Source organism: Entelurus aequoreus, linkage group LG24, assembly GCF_033978785.1.
Source record: "Entelurus aequoreus isolate RoL-2023_Sb linkage group LG24, RoL_Eaeq_v1.1, whole genome shotgun sequence".
NCBI lineage: Eukaryota > Metazoa > Chordata > Actinopteri > Syngnathiformes > Syngnathidae > Entelurus > Entelurus aequoreus.
The window spans coordinates 2,479,160-2,503,483 of record NC_084754.1 but is presented as its reverse complement, the minus strand read 5'-3'; the positions used below and the strand labels follow the sequence as shown (position 1 = coordinate 2,503,483).

Sequence of the window (24,324 nt, the reverse complement as noted above, 5' to 3'; positions counted from 1 at the left end):
GGCCGACTTTGACGGCACATAAAATTCAAACTGGAGCAGTAATTAAAACTCTTTCGTCAACTTTTAATCAGAAGGGTTCAATCTCTCTTATGTGCTAGTTTGAAGCCGACACGACAAACGCGCTCAGAGGAGATAATGTTAAAAAAAAAAAGGAGACTGTTTTGACCCAACTTTTGTTTTGAAGGGGGAATTGCAAACTTCCTGTTTAGTTTTGCTGGGGGTTGTCAATGAATGAAATGTAGGTCTAAGTGAGACCTACATAGAGGTTTTTGTTTCATGTCTCTACGACATTCCTACTGGAAGTTACAGGCAGTTTTGTCTGAGTTTTCTTCCTAGGAGCAGTTGTGTCTGTGTTTTCTTCCTAGGGGGCGCTAGAGCGCAATTTTGGGTTTTGGGGTTGTTGTTTTTTTTATTAGATCGCAATTTTAAAGTCAAGATAAAGCGTTTATTACACAAGAGTACACTGTTTGTAATTGTTGAAGGTTGTCACAGTTTCTAATATGAGCTGGGAGAGTGAATTAATTCATGGGAGGGTGTTCATCACCAAGGAACGTCTGTGTGGAGGGGGGCGTGGTCTGCGGGCCTGCCGTGGAGCGTGGTGTGTAAGGACCGGCCTCGAAGCACAGCTGGCAGATGATTGGATTACCCAGCTGGGGCTGATCATCCAATCACCTGCCACACTGCAAAAACTGAAATCTAAATGAGATTAAATATCTCAAATAATGGTGATATTTGCTTATTTTCTGTCTAATAAGATAATTCTTCTCACTAAGCAGATTTTATGTTAGAGTGTTTTACTTGTTTTAAGGGTTTTGATCCTAAATTATCTCAGTAAGATATTACAGCTTGTAGCTGAGATTTGATGAGCTATATTGAGTAAAACATGCTTGAAACTAGAATATCAAGTGTTGTGTCATCAACACTCACAAGTATAAAACTTCCTTTTTAAAGTAATAATTTCTTATTTCAAGCATGAAAAAAAAAAATCATGATTTTGACACAATTGTGTCTCATAATTAAAACAGATGACGGCCAAATGGACTTTGCTGTTTTATTTTCAATGAAATAATAGAAAACACGTACTCATATAGTAGTACAGTTGGCACAGTACAGCAAACTGACAGTTAATATTTAAACATTTAACATGTGACATTTCTAACAATTTTGAACAGAAATAGTTCATGCACATTCAGATAAATTCCTCAAAATTACAATTAAAAAATGTTGGCCGGGGGCCGGGCTGTTGTATATGCGCACTAATTGACTGAAAGAGCACGCACTTGGCGCGATGATGTCATGTTATGGATGGAAAAATACATTTTTAGACAATATGATTTGCCTGAGCGGCTAGGAGACCCCGAGAGTAACAAGCGCTTGCCTTGTTGCCTTTCCATTGAGAGCAATAAATTAGTTTTTAGTATAAGTTTGCTGGTTTCAAGAAATGTAATGCCGAGCGCATATCATTATGTCAACATAATGCCACTAGCATTTACTTCATTTAAGAACATTTTTCAACATATTAAGCAAAAAGGTCTCTTTTTTTTTTCCTTCCAAAAAAGTGCACTTGTTATTATTAAGAATTAGGGATGTCCGATAATGGCTTTTTGCCGATATCCCGATATTGTCCAACTCTTTAATTACAGATACCGATATCAACCGATACCGGTATCAACCGATATATGCAGTCGTGGAATTAACACATTATTATGCCTAATTTGGACAACCAGGTATGGTGAAGATAAGGTACTTTTTAAAAAATTTTGTAAAATAAGATAAATAAATTAAAAACATTTTCTTGAATAAAAAAGAAAGTACAACAATATAAAAACAGTTACATAGAAACTAGTAATGAATGAAAATTAGTAAAATTAACTGTTAAAGGTTAGTACTATTAGTGGAGCAGCAGCACGCACAATCATGTGTGCTTACGGACTGTATCCCTTGCAGACTGTATTGATATATATTGATATATAATGTAGGAACCAGGGGCCGTACTTATCAAGCTTCTTAGAGTGCCATTTTACACTTAAGTCCTGAGAATTTGCGAAATTTAGTCCTACTCTCAAACTTAAGAATAAAAGCTTTTTATCAACGTTCTTAAGTCTAAGAATCACTCCTACTCTCCACGATATTTAAGAGACCTTCAGAGGTGTCTTAAGTGGTTAGGAGTTGCCAGCAGGGGATGGCACTGAGGCGAGAGAGACGTGCGCGAACGTTCAGGGAACGGAACAATGTTTTTGTTTTTTTGATGGCGAGCAGCTGATCAAACGGTATCATTTAGACAGAGCGGATATTATTTTTGTCACAGATTTAATACTTTTCGATTCCTTGTTGATTTCTGCATGTGTCTGCAGTGGGCTAGTATATATAGAGCCACCCACACCAGTTTCAAATTAGTTGCCTAATTAATGAATTGGAAAGAAAATGTTATGACAGTAGCGTATGTGTGTGGCCGTGAGGTGAGTGACGTCAGTGAGTGTGTGGGCGAGAGAAGAGAGGGAGCGGTAGCGTGAGTGCCGGCGGGGACTAGTTTGTTTTGTATTATTTTGTAGTTTATTGTCAAAATATACACTCCCATTGTCCACTTAAATATTTCCAAGATATTTCTTTATTCTTAGACAACGGATTCCCTTCCGTGATTGGTCATTTCTATGGACACAGAAATGACGTCACCTAAAATTGCGTTTACGGCACATAGTAATGTCGTAATTCAGCTCTGAGTGTGACACTTAAGATTCAGTCCTACACTTCGCTGAAAGTGTGAGTAAGACGCTTGATAACTAACTTTTAAGTGCAGCTTTCAGGGAAGAATTTATTTACTCTTAAGTCAACTCTTAGCAGACTTCTTAGGAGTAATTCTAAGAAGCTTGATAAGTACGGCCCCAGAATATTAATAACAGAAAGAAACAACCCTTTTGAGTGAATGAGTGTAAATGGGGGAGGGAGGTTTTTTGGGTTGGTGCACTAATTGTAAGTGTATCTTGTGTTTTTTATGTTGATTTAATAAAAAAAACAAAAAAAAAAAAAACGATACCGATAATAAAAAAAAACGATACCGATAATTTCCGATATTACATTTTAACGCATATATCGGCCGATAATATCGGCAGGCCGATATTATCGGACATCTCTATTAAGAATGTACTTATTTTAAGGTATTTTGGGGTTCATTGAGGTTAGCTAATTTTACTTGTTTTGGAAAGTCTTGACAAGCCAAATTTTCGTGTTCTATTGGCAGATAATTTTGCTTAATTCAAGTAAAATACCCCTCATTTTTGTATTATTTGTTCTTGTTTTCGAAGACTGATTTTTTGCAGTGCATGCTTATTAGCAGCAGCCGGGCCGAGACACGATGGTTGGAGTTGGAGCGAAAAAGAGAGAGCGGAGCAGCAGGAGAGACTGGGGCTGAAAAGTCGAGTGCAATTGCTGAAGCGTGGACTCAATAAAACGTTGTTGACTCCTGAATACCGGGCTCTCGTGCCAGTGTGTGGTGGTCAGGAGAACCCAGTAGAGGGCAACCTCTACAGTCGTAAAGCGAGGACATAGCGTCAATGTCTACCTTGCATCCTTCCTGAACTGCAGCAGGACAGAATGGTGGTCCTCACAGGTGTCTGCCTCACAGCCCACAACTATCTACGGGGATGAGAAGGACAACAGGAATGCAACTCAAAAACACACAAAACCTGCTCAATCAAGATAAATTGCTCCGTTTGCTTCGTCATACCTTGAACTGTAAAATATATCCTGGTTGTACGATGAGTTCTCGAGTGGCCAGGATGTTGTGTGTCCCGTCCTGGTTCTTGTTGGGCCAGTAAAGGTGGAATGAGGGGTTTCCACAGAAGCCGGCAGTTCGCACAGCGTTCGGGTAGAAGCTCCAGCTTTCCTCATGAGAAACACCCTCTGGTAAAGAAATCCAAACATGAAGGATGGTTTGAAACCTTGAACTTAGATTAAGAAAAACATTTCTTACCGTCATCAAATGTGTCAAGCAGGGTTGACGGGTTAATGTCCGACCCTCCGACTAAAATGTTGTCTACAGCCCACTGGGCTCTTTCCAGGCTGGGGGAGGCCAAGCCGGAGGAAATGGTGAAGGGCTGCCACCAGCGTAGGCGCGTGGCGTTGGTCAGTGCGCCCTCTGGCAGGACAACGTAATCTCTCCTCACAGAGACATACTTGAGATAGTCCATCTCATGCAACAGGGTCCACGACACACCTTGGTAAAGAGAGATCCTTGAGAAAGTGCAAAGGAGACAAGGAAATAAGAGGTCGGCACACCTCCATCAGTAGAGTAGTCCAGGAGCACTCCCTCTTTCCGACATGTCGGACGGTGGCACATGGACATGTTATTTTCGCTTCCAATCCTGGCCCAGTACTCCACGAACCTTTAGACAGAGAAATACAACATTGAGATTTATTGAAGCCAAAGACTGTTAGAAGTTTGTCAGACTTCAGGACTAACTTGGCTCCGCGCAGGTCCATGTCAGCCGTAACAGCTTGTCTGGCATCAGCACCCCCAAAATACAGGGCGGTACCTTCTACCAGCACGCCACAGTCTGTGCAGGGCCGGCCGCCTTCCAGAACCTGCCACTGTGGGCCAGCGGCTCCTTCCCAGTCAAAACGTTCTTTCAACGACGCCTGCAAAAAAAAAGGGGATATAATTGTTTTTAGCATTTGGGTGGAGGCCTATAAATTACGCCAGTGTTTCCCACACATTCAATTATTTGTGGCAGCCCGCCACGAAAGAATTACGTCCGCCACAAATTTAAAAAAAAAAAAAAATATATATATATTTTTTGTCCTGTCCAGCTTCTCAGGCAAATCACATAGTTGATGTAGATGCCAGTATCGGCTGTTCAGATTTACTTTACAAAAGAGAAGTGTAGGATACTTCTCTTGTTGCCTTATTTGTATTTGACCACTACTGTTTTCTGTTTATTTGTTACTGACTGTGGCAGGACACCTCTGCCTCTGTTTCACTTTATGTTGCTGGTAAATAATATGGTTGTAGTAGTAGGCTAAAGTTTAATTATTTAGTATGCACTAATTAAAGAGGCAGAGCTTTAAGAGACATTTTAGCTTTTATATTTTATAAGATATATTTTTTGTAAGAACCACAATTAATAAATATTTTTCAGTGAATAACTTATTGTTCAAATCTGTATATAAATATGTACATAAAGTGTTGTAATTATATTGTAAAATGGATGGATGGACCTTTAAAACAAAACTGTTATTATTAATTAGTAAGTATACAATTTTTTTAGCCTTTTTAGAGAAAATCATATCATTCTAGTAAATTATGCAAATTACTCGATTATGTCATGGTGACCACGCCCATAGCCACGCCCCCACAGGTATCTTGGCAGTTTATGGGAAACACTGTACGCTGTAAAAAAAGATCGTAAAAACTATGGCAAGCAATTGTTAAAAGGAAAAACAGTTGATCACAGTAGTAAATGCGGTGGATAACCTAAAGTACCGTATTTTTCGGACTATAAGTCGCAGTTTTTTTCATAGTTTGGCCGGGGGTGCGACTTATACTCAGGAGCGACTTATGTGTGAAATTATTAACACATTACCGTAAAATGTCAAATAATATTATCTAGCTCATTCACGTAAGAGACTAGACCAGGGGTCGGCAACCCGCGGCTCTAGAGCCGCATGCGGCTCTTTAGCGCCGCCCTAGTGGCTCTGTGGAGCTTTTTCAAAAATGTATGAAAAATGGAAAAAGATGAGGGAAAAAAAAAATTTTTTTTGTTTTAGTATGGTTTCTATAGGAGGACAAACATGACACAAACCTCCCTAATTGTCATAAAGCACACTGTTTATATTAAACATGCTTCACTGATTCAAGTATTTGGCAAGCGCCGTTTTGTCCTACTAATTTTAGCGGTCCTTGAACTCACCGTAGTTTGTTTACATGTATAACTTTCTCTTACTTTCTAGGTCGTGTTTTATGCCACTTCTTTTTCTGTCTCATTTTGTCCACCAGACTTTTAAGGTTGTGCATGAGTGCACAAAGGTGAGTTTTGTTGATGTTATTGACTTGTGTGGAGTGCTAATCAGACATATTTGGTCACTGCATGACTGCAAGCTAATCGATGCTAACATGCTATTTAGGCTAGCTATATGTACATATTGCATCATTATGCCTCATTTGTAGGTATATTTGAGGTCATTTAGTTTCCTTTAAGTCCTCTTAATTCAATGTACATCTCATGACATACTATCTGTATGTAATATGGCTTTTAATTTTTTGCGGCTCCAGACAGATTTGTTTTTGTATTTTTGGTCCAATATGGCTCTTTCAACATTTTGGGTTGCCGACCCCTGGACTAGACGTATAAGATTTCATGGGATTTAGCGATGAGGAGTGACAGATTGTTTGGTAAACGTATAGCATGTTCTATATGTTATAGTTATTTGAATGACTCTTACCATAATATGTTACGTTAACATAGCAGTTGGTTATTTATGCCTCTTATAACGTACACTTATTCAGCCTGTTGTTCACTATTCTTTAGACATTTTAAATTGCCTTTCAAATGTCTATTCTTGGTGTTGGCTTTTATCAAATACATTTCCCCCAAAAATGCGACTTATACTCCAGTGCGACTTATATATGTTTTTTTTCCTTCTTTATTATGCATTTTTGGCCGGTGCGACTTATAGTAGGGTTCATAAAAACTGTTCAAATTCCAACACCAAAGACAGAGTATGTGTAACACAAGTCAAACACACTATTTTGGGACCTCTGAGACTTACAGGCATGTGATTTGAACTTAATGAAAAAGACTGTAAGTAAGCTGGGGATATGGGGGCTGCAGTGCCCTGGGGGGGGGGGGGGGGGGGGGTCAAGGGTGGCACCCTAACTAACTTCCTTTATCTGAATAGCCATTTGTGATTCATAGCATGAAATAACAAATATCTTGCAGTCATGTTGTTTCAAAATTATTCAACTATTCAATGTCAAAATATAAACAGCACACTGCAAAAACTGAAATCTAAGTAAGATGAAATATCCCAAATAAGGGTGATATTTGTATAGTTTCTGTCTGATAAGATCATTCTTTGAGTGTTTTACTTGTTTGAAGTGTTTTGTCAGTAAGATATTAGAGCCTGTTGCTGAGATTTGATGAGCTATATTGAGTAAAACATGCTTGAAACTAGAATATCAACTGTTGCAAAGCTGTGTCATCAACACTCACAAGTATAAAACTACTTTTTCAAAGTAATAATTTCTTATTTCAAGCATGAAAAAAAAAATCATGACTTTGACACAATTGTGTCTCATAATTAAAACAGATGACAGCCAAATGGACTTTGCTGTTTTATTTTCAATGAAACAATAGAAAATACGTACTCATATAGTAGTACAGTTGTTATTAGTGAGAATATACTTATTTCAAGGTATTTTGGAGTTCATTGAGGTTAGCTAATTTTACTTGTTTTGGAAAGTCTTGACAAGCCAAATTTTCTTTTGGCAGATAATTTTGCTTAGTTCAAATAAAATACCCCTAATTTTTGTATTTTTTGTTTTTGAACACTGACTTTTTGCGGTGTAGAACTAATGAATAAAATGTCAGCTGCTGTCTTGAAAATGAAAGTTAGCATTTAGACAGGCTGTGCTGCAGCAAAAGTCATCACATGTCTGCCACAATCATGTGTGTTCTTTAATGTGTATTCCACCTATTCCATGTCGAGAGCACTTTTGTTTCATGGTAAACAACTAAAATGAATATGTTGGGCATTGTTTTATCCAGACATTTGTCCAAATGTGGCCAAGTAGAGACATTGTGGGTTTCCTGGATGTTGTCTACATCGCTAAAAGAAAAATCTAAGGAAGAGAATCCCTCTGTCATCTTCCACTAGTTTTTTTAACATATAAATCTCCTGGTGGAATATTCCCTCTTCTCTTCTCTGACTCTCTCAACGTCATTTAGGATGTCTGTTGTGATTTCCTTTCCTGGTTCCATGACCTACCCTATCTTGCCTCTGATTGGCCTGTCACTAATGTTTTGCCTTAATCTTAACCAATCGTGACTCATCATAGTAAACCAACCAACCAATCATGGATAATCTTATACATAAACCGACCAATCATCATTGACGTTTCCTGTATATTTTGTCCCCTGCCCGCGGAGTTGCTTTGCGACGTAGCTTCGATTTTTAAGTAAATAATTTTTAATGGAAAACCGTAGTTTTTACCACTGGATTATCAAAAACTGTACTCTTTACGGGAAAACCGTATTTGTTGGCAGGTATGGCAAAGAGACGGATCAAGATTTTAACACTAATTGTATGTCGGAACTGCGATGAGGTGGCGACTTGTCCAGGGTGTACCCTGCCTTCCGCCCGATTGTAGCTGAGATAGGCTCCAGCGCCCCCGCGACCCCAAAGGGAATAAGCGGTAGAAAATGAATGGATGGATGTATGTCGGAAAAAACGAAGAAAAACGGAAAAATATTTTTTCTATTTTTACAGAGATAAAAAAAAGACGGATTTCCGACTATAGAGGGAAAAACCACATGCCTGGACTTATTTATTATTGATGAAAATGCATACAGTATTTCAGGGCTGTCAAACTCATTTTAGCTCAGCATGGAGGAAAATCTGTGCATTAAAACTAAAAAATAAAGACAACTTCAGATTGTTTTCTTTGCCTTACTTTGGCCAAAAATAGAACATAACACATCCTAAAAAATATTACAATAAAAATATTGAAAAAAAATACCAGCAGCGGTAAAGTTTAGATCCATGTATAACTGAATATGTTTACATATGCATAAGAATGTGTTTTCTTTTGTATTATTTATTTTATTGAATGTTAGAATAATTATGTGTAAGTCATCACACAACTCTTATGCTTAAAGGCCGTTGCTATAGTTATTATCAATTGTGCTGAAGTTGTACTTTTCTATCTGCGCAAAGCGAGTTGTCTCGTATCAGTGTCTGTGTCCAGAACCGGCCTGCTGACTGCCAAGGCCGAACATCGAGTACCGTGACGCAGACAAAGCAGAGACAGGGCGATATCACGAGTGTCAGTCCATTTGCATTTCTGAATAATCATATATTGTGTCTAACTGGGGCTGCTGAAATGACCCCCCTTCCTTCAGCAGCAGCTTCAGTGATGTAACCAGGGACCTCCCAAATAAATACAGGAGCCCGGGGCTGGACTTTAGAGCGTAGGTTGTTTCTGTAACTAGAGTACAGCCCAATAACGTCTCTCCTCATTGAGCAAAATGTAACTCTGTCTCTGCATGATTCCTTGCTTCTTGTCTCTTTAATAGATGTCATCCAGGGTTTCCCACACATTCATTTATTTGTGGCGGCCCGCCATGAAAGAATTATGTCCGCCACAAATAAAATAAAAAAAATAAATAAAATAAAATAAAATTAAAAAAAAACATTTTTTTTATTTTTTATTTTTTTTGTCCTGTCCAGCTTCTCAGGCAAATCATATAGTTGATGTAGATGCCCATATCGGCTGTTCAGATTTACTTTACAAAAGAGAAGTGTAGGATACTTCTCTTGTTGCCTTATTTGTATTTGACTTTATTAAATGTATTTATATTAGAAACACAACATGTGTATATAACAAAGGGTGCAAAGTCTGCAGGCAGTAGGAAACACATGGTTAAGTGTAGGGAGTAAAACTGATGGCAGTCTAAAGTTCAAGATTTTTGGAGCTCTTTGTTCAGTGGATCAGATGTTTGATGAAGCTCTGTGTCTATCTACCACCACTACTGTTTTCTGTTTATTTGTTACTGACTGTGGCAGGACACCTCTGCCTCTGTTTCACTTTATGTTGCTGGTAAATAATATGGTTGTAGTTAGGGATGTCCGATAATGGCTTTTTGCCGATATCCGATATTGTCCAACTCTTTAATTACCGATACCGATATCAACCGATACCGATATCAACCGATATATGCAGTCGTGCAATTAACACATTATTATGCCTAATTTGGACAACCATGTATGGTGAAGATAAGGTACTTTTTAAAAAAAATAATAGAATAAGATAACTAAATTAAAAACATTTTCTTGAATAAAAAAGAAAGTAAAACAATATAAAAACAGTTACATAGAAACTAGTAATTAATGAAAATGAGTAAAATTAACTGTTAAAGGTTAGTACTATTAGTGGACCAGCAGCACGCACAATCATGTGTGCTTACGGACTGTATCCCTTGCAGACTGTATTGATATATATTGATATATAATGTAGGAATCAGAATATTGATAACAGAAAGAAATGGGGGAGGGAGGTTTTTTGGGTTGGTGCACTAATTGTAAGTGTATCTTGTGTTTTTATGTTGATTTAATAAAAAAAAACAAAAAAACGATACAGATAATAAAAAAAAAACGAAACCGATAATTTCCGATATTACATTTTAACGCATTTATCGGCCGATAATATCGGCAGGCCGATATTATCGGACATCCCTAGTTGTAGTAGTAGGCTAAAGTTAAATTATTTAGTATGCACTAATTAAAGGGGCAGAGCTTTAAGAGACATTTTAGCTTTTATATTTTATAAAATATATTTTTTGTAAGAACCACAATTAATAAATATATTTCAGTGAATAACTTATTGTTCAAATCTGTATATAAATATGTACATAAAGTGTTGTAATTATATTGTAAAATGGATGGATGGATGGACGGAAGTTTAAAACAAAACTGTTATTATTAATTAGTAAGTATACATTTTTTGAGCCTTTTTAGAGAAAATCAAATCATTGTAGTAAATTATGCAAATTGCTCGATGATGTCATGGTGACCACGCCCATAGCCACGCCCCCACCGCCACAGGTATCTTGGCAGTTTAAGGGAAACACTGTGTCATCAGTGTTTGAACCTGACATTAAGTAATGTTTATGACAACCTTTTTCCAAAACGCAAAATAGAATGTGAGATACAACAGGATAATGCATTCATTGATCATTTGTTTTCAAAACGCTTACAAAAAAGTGGGACCCCAAAAATTTACTGTGGGACCCCATTTTTATGACTTGATGGGGTCCCTGGGACCCCATTTTGAAAATTCCCAGCGCCAACACTGATGGGAGTATTGGTTCTAATACTAATCAGATATCATACTGAGGGCCACAGGGGCCTTGACTTTGACACGTATATTATGAGACCAAGTCTTATTTTGGAAGACAAGAGAGCCGCACTCTACCTTTAGAGCAGAACTGGCATGGCAGTTTTGTCCCGTGAATCCTGGGTCACAAAGGCAGCGTTGATCCAAACAGTCGCCATGTCCCCCACAGTGGCCCTCACAGGCCGGCCCAATATAAAAGTTCCCAACACCCCACTGGACGTCCGAGTGCTGCTGGTAAAACCTGAAGCGCACCGCACTAAAGGAACCGGAAAAAGAAGTGGAATCCTTTGGGTGATGTCAAGAGTTTAGTTAAACAACATGCATTGGCCTTTTTCAAGATTCATATGACAAAAATTTGAATAATTGATATTGTGACAATAAATAGAACCATCAATAATGGAGCGCATGCATGATGGGGGCATGAAATATTAAGGACTGTATGTTTCTCGACATACGTGCCAGCCAGGCCGTCAGGCAGGGGATAGACGGCCCGCTTCCAGCCTTCCGCAGGGAAGAAGACTGATGGCTGGGAGACCTGACCTCCACAGCGGGGATCAGCGGGTAGACACTGAGGAACCAGGTACTTCCACGTCACACCAAAGTCTGCAGAGTACTGGACGTGGACTTGTCTGTCGGCAGGGCGGTCGGGCACGACACAGCCGACCGCGATCTAAAAGGACGCACGTGTTTAAAGGGTTGAATGGCTTCGTGACTTGAACACAGCAATCACCTTGTAAAACTGTATCAAAGCATTTGACACAGTAAATCATTCTGTTCTTCTTACCAAACTCTCAAAATGTAACTTCTCTCAAAATGCTGTGAGCTGGATTGAATCGTATCTGCATGATCGAACACAATCTGTATCAGTTAACAAGTGCAGATCTGACTCTCAGGGGTCAATATTAGGCTCCCTTTTACTTAGCCTCTATATGAGGGGTCACCAACGCGGTGCCCGCGGGCACCAGGTAGCCCGTAAGGACCAGATGAGTAGCCCGCTGGCCTGTTCTAAAAATAGCTCAAATAGCAGCACTTACCAGTGAGCTGCCTCTATTTTTTAAATTTTATTTATTTACTAGCAAGCTGGTCTCGCTTTGCTCGACATTTTTAATTCTAAGAGAGACAAAACTCAAATAGTATTTGAAAATCCAAGAAAATATTTTAAAGACTTGGTCTTCACTTGTTTAAATAAATTCATGAATTTTTTTACTTTGCTTCTTATAACTTTCAGAAAGACAATTTTAGAGAAAAAATACAACCTTAAAAATGATTTTAGGATTTTTAAACACATATACCTTTTTACCTATTAAATTCCTTCCTCTTCTTTCCTGACAATTTAAATCAATGTTCAAGTAAATTTATTTTTTTTATTGTAAAGAATAATAAACACATTTTAATTTAATTCTTAATTTTAGCTTCTGTTTTTTCGACGAAGAATATTTGTGAAATATTTCTTCAAACTTATTATGATTAAAATTCAAAAATATTATTCTGGCAAATCTAGAAAATCTGTAGAATCAAATTTGAATCTTATTTCAAAGTCTTTTGAATTTGTTTTAAAATTTTTGTTCTGGGAAATCTAGAAGAAATGATTATTTGTCTTTGTTAGAAATATAGCTTGGTTCAATTTGTTATATATTCTAACAAAGTGCAGATTGGATTTTAACCTATTTAAAACATGTCATCAATATTCTAAAATTAATCTTAATCAGGAAAAATTACTAATGATGTTCCATAAATTATTTTTTTTAATTTTTTCAAAAAGATTCGAATTATCTAGTTTTTATTTTCTTTTTTTCAGTAGAATTTTGAATTTTAAAGAGTCGAAATTGATGATAAACCATGTTTCAAAATTTAATTGTCATTTGTTTCGTGTTTTCTCCTCTTTTAAACCGTTCAATTAAGTGTAAATATCATTAATTATTAATAATAACATAGAGCTAAAGGTAAATTGAGCAAATTGGCTATTTCTGGCAATTTATTTAAGTGTGTATCAAACTGGTAGCCCTTCGCATTAATCAGTACCCAAGAAGTAGCTCTTGCTTTCAAAAAGGTTGCTGACCCCTGCTCTATATTTATGATTTGCCCACTGTTTGTCCTGAAGCTGAATGCTTCATGTATGCAGACGACATGGTTTTCTTCCTTCATGGTCACACCAAAGACATTGTTGCTGCTAAACTCACTAAAACAATGTCCTATGTTACAACTTGGTTGCAGGAGTGATGTCTGCACCTAAACCTTTCTAAAACTGTAGGCATGTGTCATCTGACCCCAACATACATAGTAATGGAGACCCCAAGACTTCCCTCTCCAGAGCAACATTAGCAACTTCCTCCTGGGGAATCCCGAAGCGTTCCCAGGCCAGAGAGGAGATGTAATCCCCCCCATCTGGTCCTTGGCCTTCCCCGGGGTCTCCTCCCAGTGGGACGTGCAACGAGGACCTCCCTAGGGAGACGCTCGTAAGGCATCCGCACGAGATGCCTGAACCACCGAAGCTGGCTCTTTTCCAAGCGAAGAAGCAGCGGCTCTACTCCGGGTGACTGAACTTCTCACCCTATCTCTAAGGGAGATGCCAGCCACCCTTCTGAGGAAACTCATTTTGTCCGCTTGTATCCGCGATCTTATTCTTTCGGTCATGACCCACACTTCATGACCATAGGTGAGAGTAGGAATGTAGATAGCTCGGTAGACCGAGAGCTTTGCCTTCTGGCTCAGCTCTCGTTTCGTCACCACAGTGCGGCAGAGAGACTGCAATACTGCCCCAGCTGCTCCGATTCTCCGGCTGATTTCCTTCTCCATCTTTCCCTCACTCGTGAACAAGACCCCGAGATACTTAAACTCCTCCACCCGGGACAGAGTCTCGTCCTCTACCTGGACTGTACAAACCATCGGTTTCCTGCTGAGAACCATGGCCTCAGATTTGGAGATTCTGATCCTCATTCCAGCCGCTGAACACTGGGTTGCGAACCGATCCAATGAGAGCTGAAGGTCACGAACCGAAGGTGCCATCAGGACCACATCATCTGCAAACAGCAGTGACGCAACCTTTAGCCCCCCCGAGACGTATACCCTCTCCGCCATGGTCACGACTCTGCCTAGAAATCCTGTCCATGAAAATCACAAACAGGGTAGGTGACAGAGCGCAGCCCTGGCAGAGACCAACCCCCACTGGAAACGGATCCGACTTACATCCAAGCACCCGGACACAACTCTCGCTTTGGTTGTACAGAGATTGGATGGCCCTCAACAGGGTTCCCCTCACTCCGTACTCCCTCAGCACTTCCCACAGGATCTCCCGGGGGACCCGGTCATACGCCTTCTCCAAATCCACAAAGCACATGTAGACTAGATAGGCATACTCCCAGGCCTTCTCCAGGACTCCCGCAAGAGTAAAGAGCTGGCCAGTTACAACTTACAAGGCCTTCACAAAAAAATTGAAAATGTGGTTTATCAACGCCTACAGCTGCCAGCACTAAAAGATGAGCCTGTTTTGATGCTAAGATAAACGTTATGTTGTATTTTATTTTGTATCATATTGTATATGTACGTAGCCCCTAAAGGGACATGGGGGAAATTTTTTTTTTTAGAATTTTTATTTGTATATATTTTTTTTTTAGACATGTATCTCGTGCACACGAGAAACTTTTTATAAAGTAAAAAAATAAAATAAAATAAATAAAATATATATATATATATTTTTTTTTAGACATGTATCTCGTGCGCACAAGAAAGTTTCTCGTGTGCATGAGAAACTTTTTATAAAGTAAAAAAAATAAAAAAATATATATATATATATTTTTTTTAGACATGTATCTCTTGCGCACGAGATAGTTTCTCGTGCGCACGAGATACATGTCTAAAAAAAAAATCAAAAATCAAAAATTATAAATGTTTTTATTTTTTTTTATAACTTTATAAAAAGTTTCTCGTGCGCACAAGATACATGTCTAAAAAAAAAATCAAAAATCAAAAATTATAAATGTTTTTTTTTTTATAACTTTATAAAAAGTTTCTCGAGCGCACGAGATACATGTCTAAAAAATTCAAAAATTATAAATGTTTTTATTTTTTTTTATAACTTTATAAAAAGTTTCTCTAGCGCACGAGATACATGTCTAAAAAAATCAAAAATCAAAAATTATAAATGTTTTTTTTTTTCTTTATAACTTTATAAAAAGTTTCTCGAGCGCATGAGATACATGTCTAAAAAAATCAAAAATCAAAAATTATAAATGTTTTTTTTTTTTTATAACTTTATAAAAAGTTTCTCGTGCGCATGAGATACATGTCTAAAAAAAAAATCAAAAATCAAAAATTATAATTTTTTTTATAACTTTATAAAAAGTTTCTCGTGCGCACGAGATACATGTCTAAAAAAAAATCAAAAATTATAAATGTTTTTTTTATTTTTTTATAACTTTATAAAAAGTTTCTCGTGCGCACGAGATACAGGTCTAAAAAAAAAATCAAAAATCAAAAATTATAAATGTTTTTTTAATTTTTTTATAACTTTATAAAAAGTTTCTCGTGCGCACGAGATACATGTCTAAAAAAAATCAAAAATTATAAATGTTTTTTTTTTTTTATAACTTTATAAAAAGTTTCTCGTGCGCACGAGATACATGTCTAAAAAAAAAAAAAAAAAAAAAAAATTATAAATGTTTTTTTTTTTTTTAATAACTTTATAAAAAGTTTCTCGAGCGCACGAGATACATGTCTAAAAAAAAATCAAAAATCAAAAATTATAAATTATTTATTTTTTTATAACTTTATAAAAAGTTTCTCATGCGCACGAGATGCATGTCTAAAAAAAAAAAAAAATACACAAAAATAATAAAAAAAAATGTTTTCCCCCCATGTCCCTTTAGGGGCTCTGTATATATGTATTGTGTGCATTTTTTATTTTTCTCTCTTTCTTTTCTTTTTCTTTTAAATTGTAATTTTTACTGCCTTTTTTACACCATGGCCAGTGGACTACAGTACAGATGAAAACTAACCTTCTGGTTAATTCTGGCTTTTTTTTAACCATGTCTAGTCATGTGTTTTATGACATTGCATTGTCCCCTTTGAAATAAACTAATCTAATCTAATCTAACCTTAAACTGCATGACCCAACCCTTCTCTGGGATGATGTCATGCGTGACGGCGTAGACCTCTCTCCCATCGGCGCCACCACACACCATCCCTCCGTCAGGCGAGCTGCAGAAACGCTGAACTGAGCAGTCCTCTGAGAACAACCAATGATCGCTGACTATCGACAGTGAAAAACAGAAAACAACACGTTCAGTTTGCTTTCAGAAGACTGGAACAAAGTATTAGTGGGAGGCTAAACTGTGCTGTACCTATCGGGGCTTCCTCGTGCTCACTCAAGTCACTCATTGGTCCGGAGGTCTCATCAGCCGGAGCTCTCTCGTGGTTGGGCAGGGCGAGGCCGCCAAACGTGTCTGAAATCTGCGCACGCGTGTCGGAACCGGCGATGAGGACATTGTCAAGAGCCCAGTCACTGTGGTCGACGCCATCATGCTGAGGCTGCCACCAGCGCACACGCACTCCTTGTTGGCGTGCAGCAGGGGGCAGCAGAACATTAACAAACCTGTATGGAGGACATTTTTAATTTTACATGTACCGTATTTTTCGAAGTATAAGTCGCACCGGAGTATAAGCCGCACCGGCCGAAAATGCATAATAAAGAAGGAAAAAAACATATATAAGTCGCACTGTAGTATAAGTTGCATTTTTTGGGGAAATGTATTTGATAAAAGCCAACAGCAAGAATAGACATTTCAAAGGCAATTTAAAATAAATAAAGAATAGTGAACAGGCTGAATAAGTGTACGTTATATGAGGCATAAATAACCAACTGGTATGTTAACGTAACATATTATGGTAAGAGTCATTCAAATAACTATAACATATAGAACATGCTATACATTTACCAAACAATCTGTCACTCCTAATCGCTAAATCCCATGAAATCTGATACGTCTAGTCCAGGGGTCGGCAACCCAAAATGTTGAAAGAGCCATTTTGGACCAAAAATACAAAAACAAATCTGTCTGGAGCCGCAAAAAATTAAAAGCCATATTACATGTGTCATGAGATATACATTTAATTAAGAGGACTTAAAGGAAACTAAATGAGCTCAAATATAGCTACAAATGAGGCATAATGATGCAATATGTACATATCGCTAGCCTAAGTAGCATGTTAGCATCGATTAGCTTGCAGTCATGCAGTGACCACATATGTCTGATTAGCACTCCACACAAGTCGATAACATCAACAAAACTCACCTTTGTGTACTCATGCACAACGTTAAAAGTGTGGTGGACAAAATGAGACAGAAAAAGAAGTGGCATAAAACACGTCCTAGAAAGTCGGAGAAAGTTATACATGTAAACAAACTATACGGTGAGTTCAAGGACCGCCAAAATTAGTAGGACAAAACGGTGCTCGCCAAATACTGGAATCAGTGAAGCATGTTTAATATAAGCAGTGTGATTTATAACAATTGGGGAGGTTTGTGTCATGTTTGTCCTCCTACAGAAACCATACTAAAACAAAAAAATATATTTTTTTCCCCTCATCTTTTTCCAGTCTTCATACATTTTTGAAAAATCTCCACAGAGCCACTAGGGCGGCGCTAAAGAGCCGCATGCGGCTCTAGAGCCGCGTGTTGCCGACCCCTGGTCTAGTCTCTTACGTGAATGAGCTAAATAATATTATTTGATATTTTACGGTAATGTGTTAATAATTTCACACATAAGTTGCTCCTGAGTATAAGTCGCACCTCCGGCCAAACTATGAAAAAAAACTGCGACTTATAGTCTGAAAAATACGGTAAGTACATAACTCCACATGTGTTCATTCATAGTTTTGATGCCTTCAGTGACAATCTACAATGTAAATAGTCATGAAAATAAATAAAACGCATCGAATGAGAAGGTGTGTTCAAACTTTTGGCCTGTATTGTACATAACTTTGTTTTCCAACCATGGGGAGACAGAGATATTTTCACTGAAGCACTTGGGAGAATAGAGTCCTTAAAGAGTAAAACAAAAGCACAAAGTTGTAAAGGGCGCATTTTTAAGACATTTAATGTTAGCAAAGAGGCTTCTTTGGGTTAAAACAATGTACTAGGGCTGCGAATCTTTGGGTGTCCCACGATTCGATTCAATATCGATTCTTGGGGTCAATATTCGATTATAAATCGATTTTTTTCGATTCAACACGATTCTCGATTTAAAAACGATTTTTCCCAGATTCAAAAGGATTGTCTATTCATGGAATACATAGATTTCAGCAGGATCTACCCCAGTCTGCTGACATGCAAGCAGAGTAGTAGATTTTTGTAAAAAGCTTTTATAATTGTAAAGGACAATGTTTTATCAACTGATTGCAATAATGTACATTTGTTTAAACTATTAAATGAACCAAAAAATGACTTATTTTATCTTTGTGACAATATTGGACACAGTGTGTTGTCAAGCTTATGAGATGCGATGCAAGTGTAAGCCACTGTGACACTATTGTTCTTTTTCTTTATAAATGTCTAATGATAATGTCAATGAGGGGATCTTTAATCACTGCTATGTTGACATTGTAACTAATATTGATACTGTTGTTGATAATAATCATTTTTGTTTCACTACTTTTGGTTTGTTCTGTGTGGTGTTTGTGTCTCCTCTCAATTGCTCTGTTTATTGCACTTCTGAGTGTTGCTGGGCCGGGTTTGGTTTTGGAATTGGATTGCATTGTTATGGTATTGCTGTGTATTGTTTTGTTGGATTGATTCATTAAAATAAATAAATTAATTTTTTTTTAAAAATGGAAAGAAAAAAAAATGAAAAAGAAAAAATCGATTTTTGAAAAATGAGAATCGATACTGAATCGCACAACGTGAGAATCGCGATTTGATCGATTTTTTCCCACACCCCTACAATGTACCACATGATTGGTGACTCAGAGAAATCAGTATTGAAACATGTGTTCAATTTTATTTAAAGTACCGTATTTCCTTGAATAGCCGCAGGGGCGCTAATTAATTTAAAACCTCTTCTCACTCCTGCGTTTACCAAAAGCATGCGGGATTGGCAAGCATGCGTTAATTAATTTAAAACCTCTTCTCACTCCGGCGCTTACCTTATCATGATAAGCACATTTAATAAAAAAAACGTTATTATGGTCTTACCTTTAGGTATAAATGAGTCCATGCGCAGCTCCTATAGAAGTCTTCCTTATCTTTCTTCAGTTTTAAAAGTCTCTCTGTCTCGATGGAGATATTCCTTTAATTATTACCTCCTGCTTCGATTGAAAGTCCAGTTTAGAAAACTGTTTTATTTTAGATATGTAATCCTCCATGGTAAAAGTGCAAGCAAACAATGGCTCCTCACTCTTGCTGCCTGTTGTCTTCTTCTGCAGCACCGGTCTTCTGCAGTACCAGCAGTCGCAAGAAGGATCACTAGCGCCCTCTACCACCAGGAGGAGGAAGTCATTTAATGACTCATATTTGACCCGGCGGAAGTGCCAAGCATGCGCTAATTATTTCGCGAAACGAGTTTGACCCGGCTGTAATCCTAGGCAGGCGAATACTATATTCCCGGCGGCAATTCAAGGAAATACGGTACTCATAGGCATGGGCGATATATGGATTTTATCGATAAATTAAAAATGTTTCATTTTCTCCTCTTATTCTTATCCAGGAGCTTCTGTGGCTTCCACCCTGCCTCTTACTTCCTAAGCGGAGATTTACACACCTAGCAAAACATGGCTAAAGCTAACGTCAACGAAAGCGAGATGTTTGTTCCAAAGAAAAGAAAAGTGTTGTCAGTAGTTTGGTTTTGCAGCATTAGATGTGATACAAATGACTGCAAAGTTTGTTTAAAAAAAACAGCAGAACAACAAACTTATTCCTGCATCTGAAACAGAAACTTCCAGTCGAGTCGGGAAAATGCAACTCTTTTCTAGGCAATCAAGACCGCTATAACAAAGTCTGGCTAAAAAGCATCTTACTGTGGTGGAATCATTTACACAAGGTATTAGGGTTGTACGGTATACCGGTACTAGTAAAGTATCGCAGTACTAATGAATCAAAAACGGTACTATACTCTGTTTGAAAAGTACCGGTTCCCCATTTTTTTGTTTAACGGGCATGACGTCGCGTCATCACGTCATGACATTGCTGGTTTTACGAGCAGAGGAGCATGTTCGGCAGCGCACAATCACAGAGTACTTACAAGCAGACACAGTGTGTAGACAGAAAAGGGAGAATGAACACATTTTGGCCTAAAAACTAACGATAAAGGTGAAGTTATAACACTGATACACCCTCAGGAAGAGGTGCTTTAAGACATGGCTAGCTAGCTTGCGGCTAACCTCCATCCGCAGTCGGCAGTGTTTTAGCTACTTCTAAATCACTAATCCTCGCCTCCATGGCAACAAATAAAGTAAGTTTCTTACAAGTATCATCCCTGCAGGACGAGGAATAGCTAAACATGCTTCACACTGCAGGAGGATACAAACTATGAAAAAAAAACTGCGACTTATAGTCTGAAAAATACCGTAATCTATATTTCTTTTTTCCTATTTTTTAAATTCATATTATGTTTATAAACTCAGGAAATACGTACCTGGACACATGAGGACTTTGAATATGAACAATGTATGATCCTGTAACTACTTGGTATCGGATCGATACCTAAATGTGTGGTATCATCCAAAACTAATGTAAATTATCCAAACAACAGAAGAATAAGTGATTATTACATTTTAACAGAAGTGTAGATAGAACATGTTGAAACGGAAAATAAGCAGATATTAACAGTAAATGAACAACTAGATTAATAATCAATTATTTACAGCTTGTCCCTCATAATTTTGACTAAATAATAGAATGGAAAATGACATAAGTCAGCAACCAAATTAGGACTAACTACTAAAAGACAAGTTGTCAAGTATGTTCACTATTTTATTTAAAATTGTTCTTTGATTGCAATAATAAACATATGTTTAATGTACCGTAATATTTTTTGTTAAAATAAAGCCAATAGTGCCATTTTTTTGTGGTCCCCTTCATTTAGAAAAGTATCGGAAAAACTATGACGAGAAAGAAGCACAGTGGAGAACGACGACTACAGCATTTGCTCAGCACACCGCCAAGATGTGTGAGTGGAAAAAGCCTGCGTTTATCCACTTACTGTACTTAAAATATAGTCTTCTCCATATTTTACTTGCTTTTTTATTTGCATACGATGTGTAATACTAGATCTTTATTAACAGAAGTATTTCATTTAAAACAAAAAAGTTTTAAGTCTGCACTTTACTAAATTGAACATTGGAAACTTTATTTGCATGCGATGTGCAATGCTACATTTTTGTTTAGCCTCTTAAGGCCCAAGCTGTATTTTTACATGCTTTTTTTAATTTCTCTTTGCTATTTGGGCTTATTGGACCCTAATTAGAATAAAAACTAAGAATCATCTTTTGATATGATGTACTTAGTCCATAAGTACACAAACATGTACTTCATTTTTAGTGACATGCTAATTCTTATTTTTACACTTTTTTTTCCCAAATTCCATTGTATGTTATACTCTTCTGACACCACCAGATGGCAGTATAAGTGTCCACATAAGCGGCCATAAGACCCCAATTCAGTAGTGTACACCATTTTGGAAATAAAGAGCTAAAAAGTGCTGTCCACGCATGTGGCCACTAAGCCTTTAGAGTTAGAGAAGTGCTTTTTACAAGACAGAACTTTTGCTTCTCAGAGGAAGCTTTTAATTTATTTCATAAAAGGTACAATTTAAATCAGGGGCCGTACTTATCAAGCTTCTTAGAATTACTCCTAAGAAGTCTGCTAAGAGTTGACTTAAGAGTAAATAAATTCTTCGCTGAAAGCTGCACTTAAAAGTTAGTTATCAAGCGTCTTACTCACACTTTCAGCGAAGTGTAGGACTGAATCTTAAGTGTCACACTCAGAGCTGAATTACGACATTACTATGTGCCGTAAACGCAATTTTAGGTGACGTCATTTCTGTGTCCATAGAAATGACCAATCACGGAAGGGAATCCGTTGTCTAAGAATAAAGAAATATCTTGGAAATATTTAAGTGGACAATGGGAGTGTATATTTTGACAATAAACTACAAAATAATATAAAACAAACTAGTCCCCGCCGGCACTCACGCTACCGCTCCCTCTCTTCTCTCGCCCACACACTCACTGACGTCACTCACCTCACGGCCACACACATACGCTACTGTCATAACATTTTCTTTCCAATTCATTAATTAGGCAACTAATTTGAAACTGGTGTGGGTGGCTCTATATATACTAGCCCACTGCAGACACATGCAGAAATCAACAAGGAATCGAAAAGTATTAAATCTGTGACAAAAATAATATCTAAACGATACCGTTTGATCAGCTGCTCGTCATCAAAAAAAAACAAAAAACATTGTTCCATTCCCTGGACGTTCGCGCACGTCTCTCTCGCCTCAGTGCCATCCCCTGCTGGCAACTCCTAACCACTTAAGACACCTCTGAAGGTCTCTTAAATATCGTGGAGAGTAGGAGTGATTCTTAGACTTAAGAACGTTGATAAAAAGCTTTTATTCTTAAGTTTGAGAGTAGGACTAAATTTCGCAAATTCTCAGGACTTAAGTGTAAAATGGCACTCTAAGAAGCTTGATAAGTACGGCCCCAGGTCTAAAAAGTCTAAAAAGTATTATTCAAATTAGAATTTTGCTCAGAGTAAGATGTAGTGTGTGCAGTGTCGTTTCAAACTACTAGTCTTTGATCAATGAAAATAAAAATTATACCTCTGACTAGGGATGTCCGATAATGGCTTTTTGCCGATATCCGATATGCCGATATTGTCCAACTCTTTAATTACCGATACCGATACCAACCGATATATACAGTTGTGGAATTAACACATTATTATGCCTAATTTGGACAACCAGGTACTTTTTTAAAAAAGTACTAAGGTACTTTTTAAAAAAATGAATCAAATAAAATAAGATAAATAAATTAAAAACATTTTCTTGAATAAAAAAGAAAGTACAACAATATAAAAACAGTTACATAGAAACTAGTAATGAATGAAAATGAGTCAAATTAACTGTTAAAGGTTAGTACTATTAGTGGAGCAGCAGCACGCACAATCATGTGTGCTTACGGACTGTATCCCTTGCAGACTGTATTGATATATATTGATATATAATGTAGGAAGCAGAATATTAATAACAGAAAGAAACAACCCTTTTGTGTGAATGAGTGTAAATGGGGGAGGGAGGTTTTTTGGGTTGGTTCACTAATTGTAAGTGTATCTTGTGTTTTTTATGTGGATTTAATTAAAAAAAAAAAAAAAACGATACTGATAATAAAAAAAAACGATACCGATAATTTCCGATATTACATTTTAACGCATTTATCGGCCGATAAAATCGGCAGACCGATATTATCGGACATCTCTACCTCTGACATTTGTATTCATTAGTTTCTTTAAAAAGTAGGAAAAAAAATTGGAAAAAAAACGTAATCTGAATTAGATTTTGAGGCCATATCCATCGGCCAGGCTTTAGAACTCACCCAGGCTTGGTGTACAGATCATAGAAGATCTCAGTCAGCAGACGCCAGTGGATTCCTCCGTTCAAGCTGTACTCCAGGAGCACGCCCTGGTTACGGTTGCTAGGTGGGATCATGCAGCCGTACATGAAGTAGAACTGGATGAACTCGGCGTTGGTCAGGTTCAGGTCCACTGTCACCAACTGACGGCTACAACTCTGCATAGAACAACACGTGTTGACTCGTTGCATACGTAATCAGAGGAAGGAATGAGGGCGAGTACTCACGCCGCTGAAGTGCAGAGCAGCTCCAGAGGCCACAGCCCCGCACACACTGCTGAGTTTCCCACCAGTCAGGGTGTGCCAGTGGCTGAGCGAGGGAGCCCGACTGAAGCTGTCCTTCAGTTGGGAGGGCAGTGGAGACACTGGCTCGTCACAATACTCGCCACCCCAGTCTGGATCACACCTGATGAAGAAATGTTAGGCTGTGGTTGTACAAAACCCCAACACCAGTGAAGTTGGCACGTTGTGTAACTGGTAAATAAAAACAGAATATTTGCAAATCCTTTTCAACTTATATTCAATTGAATAGAATGCAAAGACAAGATATTTCATGTTCGAACTGTTGCAAATATTAGCTCATTTAGA

The 24,324-nt window shown here is 37.7% G+C and overlaps 1 protein-coding gene and 1 long non-coding RNA gene across 9 annotated transcripts in view; one reads left to right on the top strand and one right to left on the bottom strand.

Annotated features, from left to right (window-relative positions):
• The window catches only part of LOC133641699 (uncharacterized), a 526,583-nt gene that overhangs the window by 76,920 nt on the left and 425,339 nt on the right, over nt 1–24,324 (top strand). The gene's annotated exons all lie outside the window — the stretch shown is intronic.
• Nucleotides 1–24,324, bottom strand: part of reln (reelin) — a 391,417-nt gene that overhangs the window by 19,267 nt on the left and 347,826 nt on the right. For all 8 annotated transcript variants that reach the window (XM_062035613.1, XM_062035610.1, XM_062035612.1 and 5 more), the window contains 11 exons: nt 23,965–24,142; nt 23,702–23,895; nt 16,450–16,700; nt 16,204–16,358; nt 11,566–11,780; nt 11,189–11,366; nt 4,460–4,635; nt 4,276–4,382; nt 3,971–4,213; nt 3,725–3,900; nt 3,560–3,633 (listed from right to left, as the gene is read on the bottom strand). In XM_062035613.1, the coding sequence (XP_061891597.1) occupies nt 3,560–3,633; nt 3,725–3,900; nt 3,971–4,213; nt 4,276–4,382; nt 4,460–4,635; nt 11,189–11,366; nt 11,566–11,780; nt 16,204–16,358; nt 16,450–16,700; nt 23,702–23,895; nt 23,965–24,142 (1,947 nt within the window). The remainder of the gene's footprint in view (nt 1–3,559; nt 3,634–3,724; nt 3,901–3,970; nt 4,214–4,275; nt 4,383–4,459; nt 4,636–11,188; nt 11,367–11,565; nt 11,781–16,203; nt 16,359–16,449; nt 16,701–23,701; nt 23,896–23,964; nt 24,143–24,324) is intronic.